Here is a 14,989-nt window from a genome sequence, read left to right on the forward strand (position 1 = left end):
AGTCTTCTTTCAGTGCCTCAAGTACATCAAATGCTGTCCTCCATGTGGGCCTTAGTAAGTGCTCTTCTCTCTGCATGGGATGCTCTTCTACTCTCAGGCATCAGCTCAAATGTCACATGGTCAGATAACTCTCTCCTTACCTAATCTAAAGTCACCTTGTCACATAGCCTCATAACACCCTAATACCTCCCCTTCTTAGTACTTAGAATATGGTAATCACGCACTGGTGTGATTCTTTTATTACTATTTGCTGCCAATACTAGACTGTAAGTACCATGAGGACAGAGGTCGTATCTGTTTTGCTCACTGCCGTATCCCAGCACTTAGACAGTGTTTGTCACACAACAGGAACTCAAAATTTTATTTGGTGAATGAATAAACTGAGGAATGAATAAGGAAAAATTTTAAACTCCTGAGCTCCAGTCCTTAACCATATGTCTTGATATAAAAGGGCCTAAAAAGCCCCTCCTGGGCTTCCCTGGTGGCGCAGTGGTTGAGAGTCCGCCTGCGGAAGCAGGGGACGCGGGTTCGTGCCCCGGTCCGGCAGGATCCCACATGGCGCGGAGCGGCCGGGCCCGTGAGCCATGGCCGCTGAGCCTGCGCGTCCGGAGCCTGTGCTCCGCAACGGGAGAGGCCACGACAGTGAGAGGCCCGCGTACCACAAAAAAAAAAAAAAAAAAAAAGCCCCTCCTTGCCCCAACCCATCTCAGCACTTCTCCTGCCATTTCTGACATTGCTATGGAAGGGTAGTTTGCACTTAGAGTTGCAAAAACGAATTTTCCAAAATATGTGTGTTCATATGGTAATGCCTGCATTTGCAAGACGCTGTATTCAACTTGGATCAAATGTTAATAATGAGTGTTTTCTTTGCCAGCGTTTAGATACATGCCACGTAATTGCAAAAATAACTAGTTAGACTGTCGGAAGGCAGTATGCTCCTGTGAGAAGAACAAAATGTTCAAGGGAATTAACCCAAAGATGGTAATTAAACCATGGAATCGGCAGCTGGAGATGGGGCTGACACCTTGTTCTGACTCTGGAACCTATAAGCACCCACTAGAACCCAAGACCAAAGGATGTTCAAGCAGATGGGGGAGGCTGATCTGTATGAACCCAGGGGAGGTATGAACTGGCTTCTACCCCATGCCCACCCACCACCTCCATCCTTCATCTGATTTTTCCTCTCCTACATCCCCAGGTTAAACACAAATAGCCAATTTAAGAGCAAGCCCAGGGAAGTACCTGCCTATATGGTGGGCTTTGAAGAGTCCACTCTTCCTAACTCTTCGTCACTAAAATAACTCCTTTGGGATTACCTAGATATGTATGCTTTTTCACTAGGATAAGGCCTTGTTCTCTGTGGAGAGGAAGTAGTAAGCCAAACCTGTGGTTATCAAACGGGGTGGAGGAGGGAGATGGGAACAGGGAGTGACGATGCCCCTGGGGGATATTTGCCACTGTTTTCAGGCATTTTGGGTTGTCACAACTGGCGGGTGGTGGTGGTACTACTGGTATCTAATGCGTAGAGGCTAGGGATGCTGCTAAACATCCTACAATGCACAGGACGGTCCCTCACAACAAAGAATTATCCAGCCCCAAATGCCAATAGCCCCGAGGCTGAGAAACCCTGAACTGACTCATCTGCAAAGATTCATTTATTAGTCCATAAACAACTCATACACAGAGCAGATTCTTGCAGAAATGGGAGCTGGGTTGGGTATATTTTGATCATACAGTTGGAACAGAAAGGAGAGAGAGTAATCTGATAGCAGTGCCAATGATAGATTGGGGAGAAGACCAGAAGCAGGTGACCTACTGTCACAGTCTGAGAGGGAGGGCCTAGAACCTGACCTGAAGATGAACAGGAAATAGATACCCCCCCTCCCACCGTTCTGTAGAGGTAGAATTGATGAAGCACCACAGGAGAATGGTATAGGGGAATGAGACAAAGATAACCCTTAAGACTCTAGCTTGGGTGACTGGAAGAAGGGCGATGAGCAGATCCGCAGGTGGAGGGTGGGAATGGAGAAATAATGCACTGACTGTGTGACGCCATGAAGGCCTCTAGGTGAGGCTGTTTTATTAGCGGCCAGAAATGTGGATCTGGAGCTCAGGAATGTGTCTGAAGCTAGAGGCACCTATTTGGAATTCATCCACGTGGAGGTAGTGAGATGAGACCCCCTGCCTGGCACGTACCAGGAACTCCATAAATTTTAAACAGTAAGGAAGGTAGAGCCAGCAGAGTTTAGTGCTCTTGAAACAGGAAAGGGGAGTTTCAAGGGGGAGGATGTTGCCAACAACGTCTAACGCTGCTCAGCAGTCAAGTCGAATGACGGCTGTGAATAGAGTTGGATTTGGCAGGGAGCAGGTCATCATCCAACTTGAGAGAGCAGGTTCAGTAAAGTGATGGGGGCAGAAATTGCAGATGCAGACTGCTGCAAGGTTCTCACCGTCCCATCATTAGTGATGATGGTAAAGAAGGAGTTAGGATGATAGCTTATGGAGGTGGCAGGGATTCAGGAGGAGATGGAATCTTTTAGCAGATTTTTAGCCTGACAGGAAGAAGGCAGCATAGTGAGAATAAAAGCACACACTTGAATAGCTAATAGCCATTATGTATCTCCTGAGTATGTCAATTATATTTTTGAGCTTCTATAAAAGTAAGTGGAGGGCATGTAGAATTGGGATTCGATGTATCATCCGGCATTCAAGAGGCCCAAGAGGTAAACTTAGGTTCAATTTAAGGAAGAGCTCCCTTGTCATCAGAGCTGCCCTGCAAAGGAAGCGCTGCCTTTGAGTAATGAGCTCCCATATCGCTGGAAGTATTCAAAGAGAGGTAATATGACCTCACAGGATGTGGTTCCTGTACTGAATGGGAAATCAGATTAGATCTTTAGTTTCCAGACCTTTGGACTTCTCGGATCAGTAAATGTTTTAAGCAGGGAAAAAAAGTGAGTGAAGCATAGATCAATCTAGAGAGTTAGCAACTTTTAACTTTTGCTATGTTAAGTACCTTAGTTTTCTATCTACTACGGTAACACATTACCACAAATTTAGTGGCTTAAAATAGCACAAGTTTATTATCTTCCAGTTCTGTAGGTCAAAAGTCTGGTAGCCATCTCACTGGGCTCAAATCAAAGGTGTTGGCAGGGCTGCATTCCTGTCTGGAGGCTCGCAGGGAGAATTCACTTTCTTGCCTTTCCCAACGTCTAGAGACCACCTACTTTCCTTAACTCATAGCCCACTCCACCTTCATTCATAGCAATGGCTGGTCAAGTCTTTCTCATATCACATCACTCTGATGCTGACTCTTTTTTTTTTAACTTCTGCCTTCCACATTTAAGGACCCTTGTTATTACATTGGACCACCCAGATAATCCAGGATAATCTCACTATTTTTATATATTTATTTATTTATTTATTTATTTATTTATGGCTGTGTTGGGTCTTTGTTGCTGCATGTGGGCTTTCTCTAGTTGCAGAGAGCAGGGGCTGCTCTTCCTTGCAGTGCGTGGACTTCTCACTGCGGTGGCTTCTCTTGTTGTGGAGCACAGGCTGTAGGCGCACGGGCTTCAGTAGTTGTGGCATGCAGGCTCAGCAGTTGTGGCTCACGGGCTCTAGAGCACAGGCTCAGTAGTTGTGCCGCACGGGCTTAGTTTCTCTGAGGCATGTGGGATCTTCCCAGACCAGGGCTCGAACTCATGTCCCTTGCATTGGCAGGCGGATTCTTAACCACTGCGCCACCAGGGAAGTCCAAATCTCACTATTTTATTTATTTATTTATTTGTTTATTTATTTTATTTATTTTTTTTTTTTATTTTTTTTCCGTACGCGGGCCTCGGGCCTCTCACCGTTGTGGCCTCTCCCATTGCGGAGCACAGGCTCTGGACGCGCAAGCTCAGCGGCCATGGCTCACAGGCCCAGCCGCTCCGCAGCATGTGGGATCTTCCTGGACCGGGGCACCGAACCCATGTCCCCTGCATCAGCAGGCGGACTCTCAACCACTGCACCACCAGAGAAGCCCAAATCTCACTATCTTAAAGTCAACTGATTAGCAACCTTAACTCTACCTGTGATCTTAATTCCCCTTTACCATGTAACCTAATTCACAGATTTGGGAGATTAAGACATGGACGTCTTTTGGGAGGCCATTATTTGGCCTACCACAAAGGGGGCATATATAAATATGATACAGAGAAAAGATACAGAAATGATACAGAGAAAAGGACTGTTCTTCCTAAAAAAGAACAGTGGTCAACCTTACCCTAACACACACACACACACACACACACACACACACACACACACACACACAGAGAGATTTCACCAGACTGGAAACTTCACCTTGGACCAACATCACAGCTTTAGAAAACATTGGACTGCATGATCTTCCACCTCTAAGCTTCCCTGAACCCCTGGAATTCACTGTACTGTGGTATTACCTGGAGAACCTTCCTGTGATATATCTCTATTGGTTCCTCCATAGCTATGTTTTTCTCCTTCCTTCTTGTTTCAAATGTGATCATTATGTCAGCAAGAGACTTCAGTTTCCTTTTTTCCCCCAATTCAAAAGGCTATGAAAAGTGTTCTGTAAATGATATGGATATCATGGGTCTTTAGGGTAATCAAGGGTAACCATATTCTGATCTTTAGGGTAATCAAGTTGTGTGACATTTTTGTAATGATGCCTTTTGGAATATGGGTGATATAATTAGCTGCCACACTGTACATTAACAATACCTGTCCTGACCCTACAGACTTGGGGACTATAAATATAAGTGTGACAGCTGGCTCCAGGCTTGCTTGTCACTCACCACTGAAGGCAACATAGCCGGGAGCTACACCAGAATCCCCAGGAATCCAAAATGTGGTCAGAAATGACATCTTCAACTAGAAGAATTTGGTGTTTTGCTAGTAAGAAGATATGGAGACAGGCACTCTTAGGAAGCAGACAACCGTGATATTTCATGCTGGGAAGGCACAGAGGCCCCGAGTGGAGACAGCATTTTACCAGCACAAAGGCATTATATAGGGAGGGGTAGAGTCAGAGGACAAAGTCAAATTAGCAGGGGTTCTTTCTTAACCCATTGCTACCCAGAAGTGACCCAGGAGTGAGAATAAGAAAGAGCACTGAAGAAATGTCTAGGGAAGGTGAAAGAGAAGAAAAGCTGTGCTACCTGGGTACTCAGTGTGAAGTCAAGGGCAATGGTTGCCATGGGGAGGGTAAACTGATGGGGTCAACAGAGGGCAAAGTAAAAAGAGTTGGCAAGAGGAAAGAAACAGAGAAAGAACCATTTAGTTGCCAAGTTATATGTTAGGCACCATGTATTTTGTATGTAGTACTTCATTTACTCCTCACTCCATGACAATAACCAAAAGCCACATTTATAACTAAGACATACTTTACATTTTACTTATCTCACTTATTATTGTCTTTTCCCCTCACTAGTACATAGGTTCCCGGAAGACAGGATCCTTTTTCTCTCCTGTTTCTCCCACTACCTGTAACAGTGTCAGCACATGGTAGATGCTCAGTAACTATTTGTTGCATGAATAAACAGCTAGCATGAAGTGCCAGGCACCGTTACAGATAGATGCTTCCCATGAATGAACTCATTTTAACTTTCATGACCAATGCTGAGACGGGCACTATTATCCCAGTTTTACAGATGAAGAAACTGAGTCAGAGACACAGAGATATTAAGTCACTTGCCTAATAAGTGATGGGTTCAGGATTTCAACCTACACTGTCTAACTCTAGAACCTGCCTTCGTAATCTCTATTTTATACTGAGGCTCAGAGAGGTTAAGTTGGGCAGCTTAAGACTGGCAGAGCCATGACTAGAAGCGAAGTCCGCCTGCCCCTTCCTTTACACTTCGCGGCTTAATAGGATTGCCAAGACAACTATTTCTTCCGTCATCATTTTACCAGAGGCTAGTCTCCTGAGATAAAGAAATGGGTGTGGTTCATTAAGGATTCAGATAAAGGTAACACACATCGCCCCAAAGAATCACGAGTCCCAGAAGATCACCCAACAGTCTGCCACCTATTCTCACTGATATATTTTTTGCTTTTGAATTTTATTTTATTTATTTTTTTATACAGCAGGTTCTTATTAGTTATCCATTTTATACATATGAGTGTATATATGTCCATCCCAGTCTCCCGATTTGAGGCTGGAGGGAACTGAGAGCAGCAGCTAGTAGATGAGTCATGGGAACCCCCTGGTGGATCCGTCTATGCTGAGAGCTAGGCACTGAGGTTAAGTCACTTTCAGGCCAGGCAAATCCCGACCCACGCTGCCCTAGGTAGCTCTGGAGTAGGGATGGTGTAGAGATGCTGATAAAGCATTTCTGGGAGACTGGTTCATAATTCATTGTATGACCTTGTGTAAGACACTTCCTCTCCTTGTGTCAGTTTCTTTAGGTTAGGGAGGTGTCAGTGGAACTTTGTGTTGAATCATAAGAGCTCCACTTTATCTCTTATATATTGGACTTTTCCACATAAAATTTCATTGGGAGAAAGGATTCTACACTAAAAACCATGCTTGAAAATCCACTGAATGAAACAGTATTTAAATTCCTTCTAGCTCAAACATTCTAAGAACTTAAAAACATAGACACTGTCCTTTGGGTCAGGTCAGTGTTCCATTCAGCCCTACTTTCTGCAGCCAGGAAGAGGCCCAGGGATCTGCTGTGAGGGGCCATTCACAGGTCCCTTTTGCCCCAGCCTCCCGCAGACGCTATTACCCCGTCTTCACGTGGCAGTTGTCTTCCCCATTGGGCCTTCTACTTATGTCACTTGCCTATGTTGAGACGGAGAGAGTGTAACTATGCACAACAGTACTTGCAGGACAGCCGCACCTCTTTTATTCGAAAGGAATAGAACACTTACTGATTTTCTCCTAACACTCTTTTTGTTGACATCCACCGCTGTGTGTCTGCCCGTTAGATCACAGTAGCCGAGCGTTCCTTGAGGGGTGCTGCTGATCTATAATCCTCCTAAGTCCCCTGCCTGAGCTGTGACCGAAGCTGTAAGCTCAGTTTGGAATTTTTAAATTTTCATTGGGCTCCCTCACACCTGCTCGCTCACGCATTTTTATAAGTTCCTCCTTAGTCTCATTCTGTTTGTCATCACACATAGGCTTAAAGATTTCACTGGGTGCTCCTGCCTGGAGTCTGGGTTTCACATATACAAAATGACTCCCTTCTTATAACGTTTTTTGTTGTTGTTGTTGTTGTGTTTTTTTTGCGGTACGTGGGCCTCTCACTGTTGTGGCCTCTCACGTTGCGGAGCACAGGCTCCGGACGCGCAGGCTCAGCGGCCATGGCTCACGGGCCCAGCCGCTCCGCGGCATGTGGGATCCTTCCGGACCGGGGCACGAACCCGTGTCCCCTGCATCGGCAGGCGGACTCTCAACCACTGCGCCACCAGGGAAGCCCCTTATAACGTTTTAAAACAAGCAAAAATAGCATTAAGTTGTTAGGTGTGTGTGTTTGTATATTTTTTTTAAAAAAACAAGGTAATGATAAATAAAAAATTCAGGATAGTAGTTACCTCAGAGGGAGAGAGAGATCAAAACAAGGAGACAGAACAGAGGAAGAAGACATAAATCAGGTGACCATATAAGTGTGAATTTCTTGCTGGATTGTTTATTGTATTCTATTTGTCTGTCTGTCTATCCTTGCACTAATACCACATGCCTTTTCATATCAACTTTAGAGTCACTTATCAGTTTTTCTTATGGTTAATAATTTTTGTATCCTGTTTAAGAATAACCTGAGATCATGAAGATATCCTCCCGTATTTTCTTCTAAAGCCTGCTTGATTTTGATTGGAATTGCATTGAATCTAAAAATAAATTTGGGGAGAATATTAAAAAAAAGGAAGACATAAGTCAAACTAAATTATTAGGAGTGTTATAGTTCTTGGGTTGGGTGATGGTTCTATGAGTGTTCACTGTATTTTAAATAAATAAATAAATAAGAAATATCCATATATAAACTAGTAATGATGAATTCTGCACCCCTGAAGTTCAAAAACAATGATTACAAGAGCAATGCGAGGTTTGTTTTTTTTTTTAAAGTTAACCAGAATCTATAATATACTTTAATTTTTTGTTTCTTTCCAATACATCAAGGGCTTTTTGAAACTCTAAGTGGATCATAGCTATAGGTTTGCCTCTCTCCGAGTTTACTTCTCCCTCAATTATTGTCCATAATTTAGTCAGGTTGGAATTTCCTTGTTGAAAAATATGTTGCATTTCCCCACAGGCTATTTTTATATAGGATTCGTTGATCCTCATCTTTATCTTGGGCCCTGCATGCTAGTTTGTATAGATCTAAGAATTACTGGCTACGTCCTGAATCATTTTGGGCGAAAGGCCACGATTGCTTGTTCCAGTCTTCCAACCCCATGACCATTAATAAGATTGGGTTCTGTCTAGGGTTGCCAGATAAAATTCAGGATCTTCAGTTAAATTTTAATTTCAAATAAACAACAAATAATTTTTTAGTATATGTATGAATTTGAGGCATACTTATACTAATTAATAATTTTTATTTATCTGAAATTCAAATGTAATTGGACATTCTATTTATATATTTTCTATTTATGTAAATATATATTCAATATATTTTTATTTGCCAAATCTGGAAACCCTATCTCATTCGAGCCAATAAGTACTCTTCAATGTCACTGTTGGTTTTGGGTCCCAGGGAGTGTGAGTTTGGGAATTGCACAGACAGCCAGGTTCAAATCCTGGCTCCTCCACTCAAGAGACAGAACTTTTTTTTTGGCCTCAGAATTCTTATCTATTAAATAGAAATGATAGCAATACCTCATGAGGTTGTTGGGAATATTAAAAGAGATGATATCTGCATAGTACTTAGTACAGGGTCTGGTACCTACTAAAGCACTCAATAGCCGTTATCATTATTATTGTCAATTTTATACAGAACATTATGTGCACTGGCCAAGATTTAACCTAGTACTGTAAAATTCTACATTTACAGGATTAATTTGGGAATGGGACTCAGTGTCTCCTTTGGTGATGACCAATGCAAAGTGGCATCTAGCCCCTTCCTTTTTGTTTTTGAATACTTCTTTTGGCCCCATGTCATGAAATGCCCCAGATTCATTCTCTAATTGCTTTTTCCTTTTAATATAAAGGCTTTTTTGTGCATGTGTTTGGAGGTCACTTAGAATTCCTCAAGTTGGAAGCAACTGTCTTCCCCTAAGGAGGTGCCTGAGTGATTGAGAATCGCCTTTGAAATGCCACCTCAAGCCAACGAGTAATGAGTTTGGCTGATAAAAGGGAGCAGACCCTTTACATTCTCTTCTTTGACCCACCCATTCCCATCAAAACTGACCCACCCACTTTCCCATCTGTCCTGGCATCTAATCAGACATGCTAATGGCTAAAAAAGATTCTATTTAATCCCCCTCCCAAGATAGGCTTTTTTTCAAAACCCTAAACCTGAAAAAGTAAGCCTAACACTGGCTTCCTAGCAGATAAGGGTGACCATGTGGGACCCCTTAAATCACACCCAATTATCAGCAGCTTGTTCTGCCTGCTTTGCATGAATGGAAGGGAGCAGTAGCGCAAACAATCTAAGGATCATTGCCACTTGGTTTGGGAATGCACCACATGGTGTTGTTGTAGCTGATTTGCTTTGCTAGTTTTGTTCTACTCAAGCTAATATTGAGATTGGTTCACATTTGTGTGTGTGTGTGTGTGTGTGTGGTACGTGGGCCTCTGTTGTGGCCTCTCCCGTTGCGGAGCACAGGCTCCGGACACACAGGCTCAGCGGCCATGGCTCACGGGCCCAGCCGCTCCGTGGCACGTGGGATCTTCCCGGACCGGGGCACGAACCCGTGTCCCCTGCGTCGGCAGGCGGACTCCCAACCACTGCGCCACCAGGGAAGGCCCTGGTTCACATTTTTTAAGCTCATCTGGGCCAGGAGAGGGAAGAGATAGTGGTGTGGCCCACTCTGAGATGAAGGAAAACTGACCACCATCATGAAGGGGACGTGAACATTCTATGTGAGGGCTAACAGATCGAGAAGATCAGTGCAAAAGGATCAAGATAGAACTTTGCAAATTACACATGGGCAGAATAGGCCCACCTACCCCGTGGGCACTGAAAAGCCAGTCTTCCCAATGGCCTTCCCAGAATCTGAAATTCTCTTCATTAATAGCCTACATAAAGGGTGGTAATCATGCAATAACTATAGTTAAAGCGTTATGTAACCTAAGAGGAGTAACATTTCCTAGAAGACACATTAGCAGTTCATCTGACTAAATCATCAGTCACTATTGTCACCTTGTAGAAAAAGCACTGAAGGGGTGAGACACAAGACAGTTCTACCTTGATGGGGCCTGGGGTATACTAAGAAGCCCCTGGGCAGCTATGGTGGAAGTACAGGAGCACTTGGGTGATTTGGGGGGTGGGCTGGAAGGGTTGCTGAAGGAGAGTTAGACAACTTTCACCTCTTTCCTTCCCACGTTTTTCTTAGTTTGCTGCTCATGATAGACAGAGAGAATATGCAGATGTCTCAAATAAATTCTTCCCTTTCTTATTCTTTTCCTGCTGGGCAACTGGACTTTCAAGGGCTTCTAAAGATTTCAGAGATCGTCGGTTTTCTTTTTGTCCTTTAGAGCCTAACTATACATTGCATTTCCAACCCTACAAGCTGCAGCAAGGGACCGTGGGGCTATTGAAATTTCTTTCTCTTTCTCATTGCAGTCTGCTCCCAGTTCTCGAGAGGGGTGTATGCCATCTTTGGATTCTATGACCAGATGTCAATGAACACTCTGACCTCCTTCTGTGGAGCTCTGCACACATCCTTTGTCACACCCAGCTTCCCCACTGATGCAGATGTGCAGTTTGTCATCCAGATGCGCCCAGCCTTGAAGGGCGCTATTCTGAGTCTTTTGGGTCACTACAAGTGGGAGAAGTTTGTGTACCTTTACGACACAGAAAGAGGTAAGAAGAGGCATGTGCTCTCCTCTTTGAATATTCATGTAACAGTGGTGTTCAACCTTCCTCAACTCATGCTTGTCCCCTTCTCTTCCAATAAATCTCATATTCTTTTAAAATTGTAATTAATATTCAAAATGAATTTAAGAGTGAGGCCAAAAAAGAATCAAAACAATAGCAATTTTAGAATCTAGTTTTTCAAATTGTACATGTCCTCCCACCCCCAACTTTGAAAAGGGGTTTCAGATTATCCTCCTGGTTGAACCACTGTTGTTGAAAAAGAACCTTTCCCCCTCCCCAAAATAATTTATCTGGTTCACGTACACAAATTAAAAGCAGCTTAGTCTAAAATAGAGAGAGGCCTAAGCTGGAAAGGTTTTGGAGAATTAATCCTGCCAGAGACTATAATTATCCTGATCTCATAGATGAGAAAACTGAAGCCCAAAGAGGAAAAGTGCTTTTTCACACAGTAGTTTAACCACAGAGCTGGGACTGGTGGCAATGTCTCTGGCTTCCAGATCACATTAGGTGTCCAGATTATGGGGCTTCAACAATTATCTGATGGAAATAATGAATGGAGACTGGCTAAACCGGGTTTTTTGGGGGTGGATAGTTTTTCTAATAGTGAGACATATTCTATTGAATCTATTGAGGACAATTATATTGAAACAGTCTCAAAAATTAGGGGTCTGATCTTAAATAGTATACAGTTAGGTATACACATCATAATGCAGCTAAACAGACTCCTCTAAAACCCAGTTATCTTTGAGGGCTTCCTCAGTAAAAGCAAGGGATCCTATCACCGCGAGATTCCAAAAGATGACGTTACTTTATCACTTGTTTGCTTGGAATCCAGGTTATACACAGGGAATGGCTCTCTCTGACTCAGGACTTTCTGACTCAGAGAAAGAAGGAGCGAATGGAAGTCCTATATCTGCCTGAGGGGTCCCTGGAAATGACATGCTTATAGGTAACTTAACTTGAAGGGCCATTTTGTTTCTAGGAATCCAGAGTACTCTTCACTTCACTCTCATTTTGATTCATCATCAAACCCTGTCAGGAAACACTAAGGCCTGTATTCGCTTATGGTATTTACCTCCAGAATATTATCAAATTTCATGAACCTGAAGCAGGAGAGCAGAGTTCTAGTCCATGCTCTGCCACTAACTAGCTCTCTGACCTTGACCAACTCATTCAATCTCTCTTGGCCTTGATCTCCTCACCGAAGCTATGTCCCTTCTTAATGTAATATCTATGACTTTTTAAATATTATACTAGACACAGGACACTTTGTATCTTACTACTAATCCTAACTTACATCTTATCAGTTAATTAGTCAACCAATCTACAAGCTGTTATCAATCCTCAATGGTTTATTCACATCTTGTGATACATGCTTATATAATACTGTTCCAGTAGGGGTAGACAGAAAAGGACATCCGTGAAACAATTCATGAACAACTTTCAGAGCAAAGTATCAAACTCAGTACCAAACTGAGTGCTACACTACAGATTCTGATTGCTACGAGAATTGTGAAAAGGTAGCACTAGAGTTTTTGAAGGCTGGCTAGAGGAGCCAGGCCTTAAAGGATGTGTAAGCTGTGGATTGGAAGAGAAGAAGGAAATGGACTTTGGGGAAGAGGAAAAGAACGTGAACAAAGGGCAGAATCGGGAAGGAGTGCTGTGTGTTCCTACAGATCTTTGCCTGACTAGAGTACCAAAATAGTTTGAATGTTCTAATTCACAGTTTCCTAAATTTTAATGCATTTCATTTCTTTCAAACACTGAGGATGAATTAGCCTATTTCCATGTACTATATACAGTGTAGTCTGGTGCATAAAAATCTAATTTTCAGAACTGAAGTTTGTAAATTAGACAGCTTCTCTCCTGAAACTTTTTAAAACTAAATATCAGCTCTGCTAATGCTGTAGCCTCTCATTTATTGAAAAGCAGGAGACACAAGTTAATGTGTTCTCTCCTCATCTCCCATGACCCTCCTTTGCCCATTAGCTCTCTATTAGAGGAAAGGAAGCAAAAGTCCATCTCTGTCTGTTTCTTAATCTGCATTTTTTTCTCAAATCATCTCACTAAATAGTTTGTTCAATTCTATGGTCTTAGAGCCAAAAGAAACCTTTCTGACTTGTGTGTGTTCATATTTTTTCCTCTATAGCCATTTAGCTGGTGGGATTAATCTGCTCTGCTTAAGAAGTACTTTCCATAAAGTTTTAGACTAATTTCCTCCTTGGAAAGCCTTCTTAAAACACTGCATATTATGACCCTGTTCCAAAAGTTTCAATGGTTTCTATTGCCCACATTGAAAAGTGAAAGTAAGTCTATTTCTTAAGACTCGACATAATTATGCATCAACCAACCAACGAACCTGTTGTCTTAACATTATGTTACTAATGAGAACTTTCCACTGCAGGCAGCTCCCATTTTCCACTGTTGCCCAAATGTGCCAGAACCGTACTTGCCTCAGCAACTGCACTTCTACTACCTGGAATTCTTTCCACCTTGATTATGAAAATCCTTCCTTGCCTATCCTTCCGTTTTTCAAAACCCACTTCAAACTCTACCTCTCCAAGGTAGCTTTCCCTGACCACTCCAGTGCACAATGATTCATTCATTCATTCATTCAATAGGCGGCAAGGTTAAAATGATGAACAAGATAGACATGTCTCCTGCTGTTATAAAGCTTACAGTCTAATAAGGGAGATAGAAAAAAAAATAAGTAAGCCAACAAATAAAATAATTATATATTTAGGTAAGGTGCTATGAAAGAAACGAAGAGACAGATACTAATGGATAGGACCTAATTTTAAAAGGATTCTCAGTGACAGCCTCATTGAGAAGGGGCATTTAAGCTGAGAACTAAAGAAGTAGAAGGAGACAGCCATTTGAAGAATATAGAGAAAGAGTTTTCAAGCAGTGGAAATAGCAAGTGCAAAGGCCCTGCGGCAGGGAAGAGCTTGGTATGTTTGAGGAACTGAAAGAAGACAAGTGTAGCTAAAGGGTAGTGAGGAGGTTGCGAGTGGCCTAAGATGAGACTACAAAGGTAAACAGAAGCCAGATCATAGCCATGGAGTACAGACAGGAGCCAAGATAAGGAATATGAATTTTATTCTAACTGCAATGTGAAGTCATTGGAAGATTCTGAGCAGGGGAGTCACATGATCTCATTTAAGTTTCTGTAGAGAATGGAGTGTGGTGCAAGAGTGAAGGAAAGGAAATGAATTAAAAGGCCATTGTGGTCATCCAGGCGAGAAATGATGGCAGCTTAGACTAGACTGGAGATGGAGAAAAGTAGACAGAGTTGAAGTGTATTTTGGACACAGAATCAACAGAACTTGGTGACAGACTGACTGTGGCACGTGAGGGAAAGAAAGGATTCGTGGGTGACTACTAAGCTTTTGGCTTGAGAGACTGGGTAAGGTGGCGATGCTATTTACTGCGGTGACTGAGGGCAGGAGGTGAAGCAGTCTTAAGGAGCAGAGACCTTGGCCACCTCTGAATGCCCACAGAACGCTTTTGTCCATATCATTCACTTGGCACTTACCTGCTTTCTGTTGTTATCTCACTGGGTCTGCTATCTACCTTCCCAGGAGCTTCTCTCCATTATGATAGTCAACAATTGCTTAGCCCCTAGGTTTAGACTGTGCTTCCTCTGGTTTCTAGCACAGGCCTGAGTCCATATTTAGTGTTTTCCCAATTCCATTAGTGATTCATCCAGAATAAGCCCACGTCTTTTTTTTTTAATGTTGGACTGAAAGAAAGAGACAGAAAAACCAAGAAGGGAGGGAGGGAGGATTAGAGGGAAGGAAGGAAGGAAGGAGGGAGGGAGAGAAGGAAGGAAGGAGGGAGGGAAGAAGGAAGGAAGGAAGGAAACAAAGGAAAGGAAAGGAAAGGAAGGGAAAGGGAAAAAAGGAGGGAGGGAGGGAGGAAGGGAGGGAAGAAGGAAAGAAGAAAGAAAGAAAGAAAGAGAGAAAGAAAGAAAGAAGAAAGAAAGA

The 14,989-nt window shown here is 42.9% G+C and overlaps 1 protein-coding gene across 2 annotated transcripts in view; it reads left to right on the forward strand.

Annotated features, from left to right (window-relative positions):
- The window catches only part of GRIA3 (glutamate ionotropic receptor AMPA type subunit 3), a 282,189-nt gene that overhangs the window by 63,634 nt on the left and 203,566 nt on the right, over positions 1 to 14,989 (forward strand). For both annotated transcript variants that reach the window (XM_065900584.1, XM_065900583.1), the window contains exon 3: positions 10,749 to 10,988. In XM_065900584.1, the coding sequence (XP_065756656.1) occupies positions 10,749 to 10,988 (240 nt within the window). The remainder of the gene's footprint in view (positions 1 to 10,748; positions 10,989 to 14,989) is intronic.

This window comes from Phocoena phocoena, chromosome X, assembly GCF_963924675.1.
Source record: "Phocoena phocoena chromosome X, mPhoPho1.1, whole genome shotgun sequence".
In the NCBI taxonomy this organism is placed as follows: Eukaryota; Metazoa; Chordata; class Mammalia; order Artiodactyla; family Phocoenidae; genus Phocoena; species Phocoena phocoena.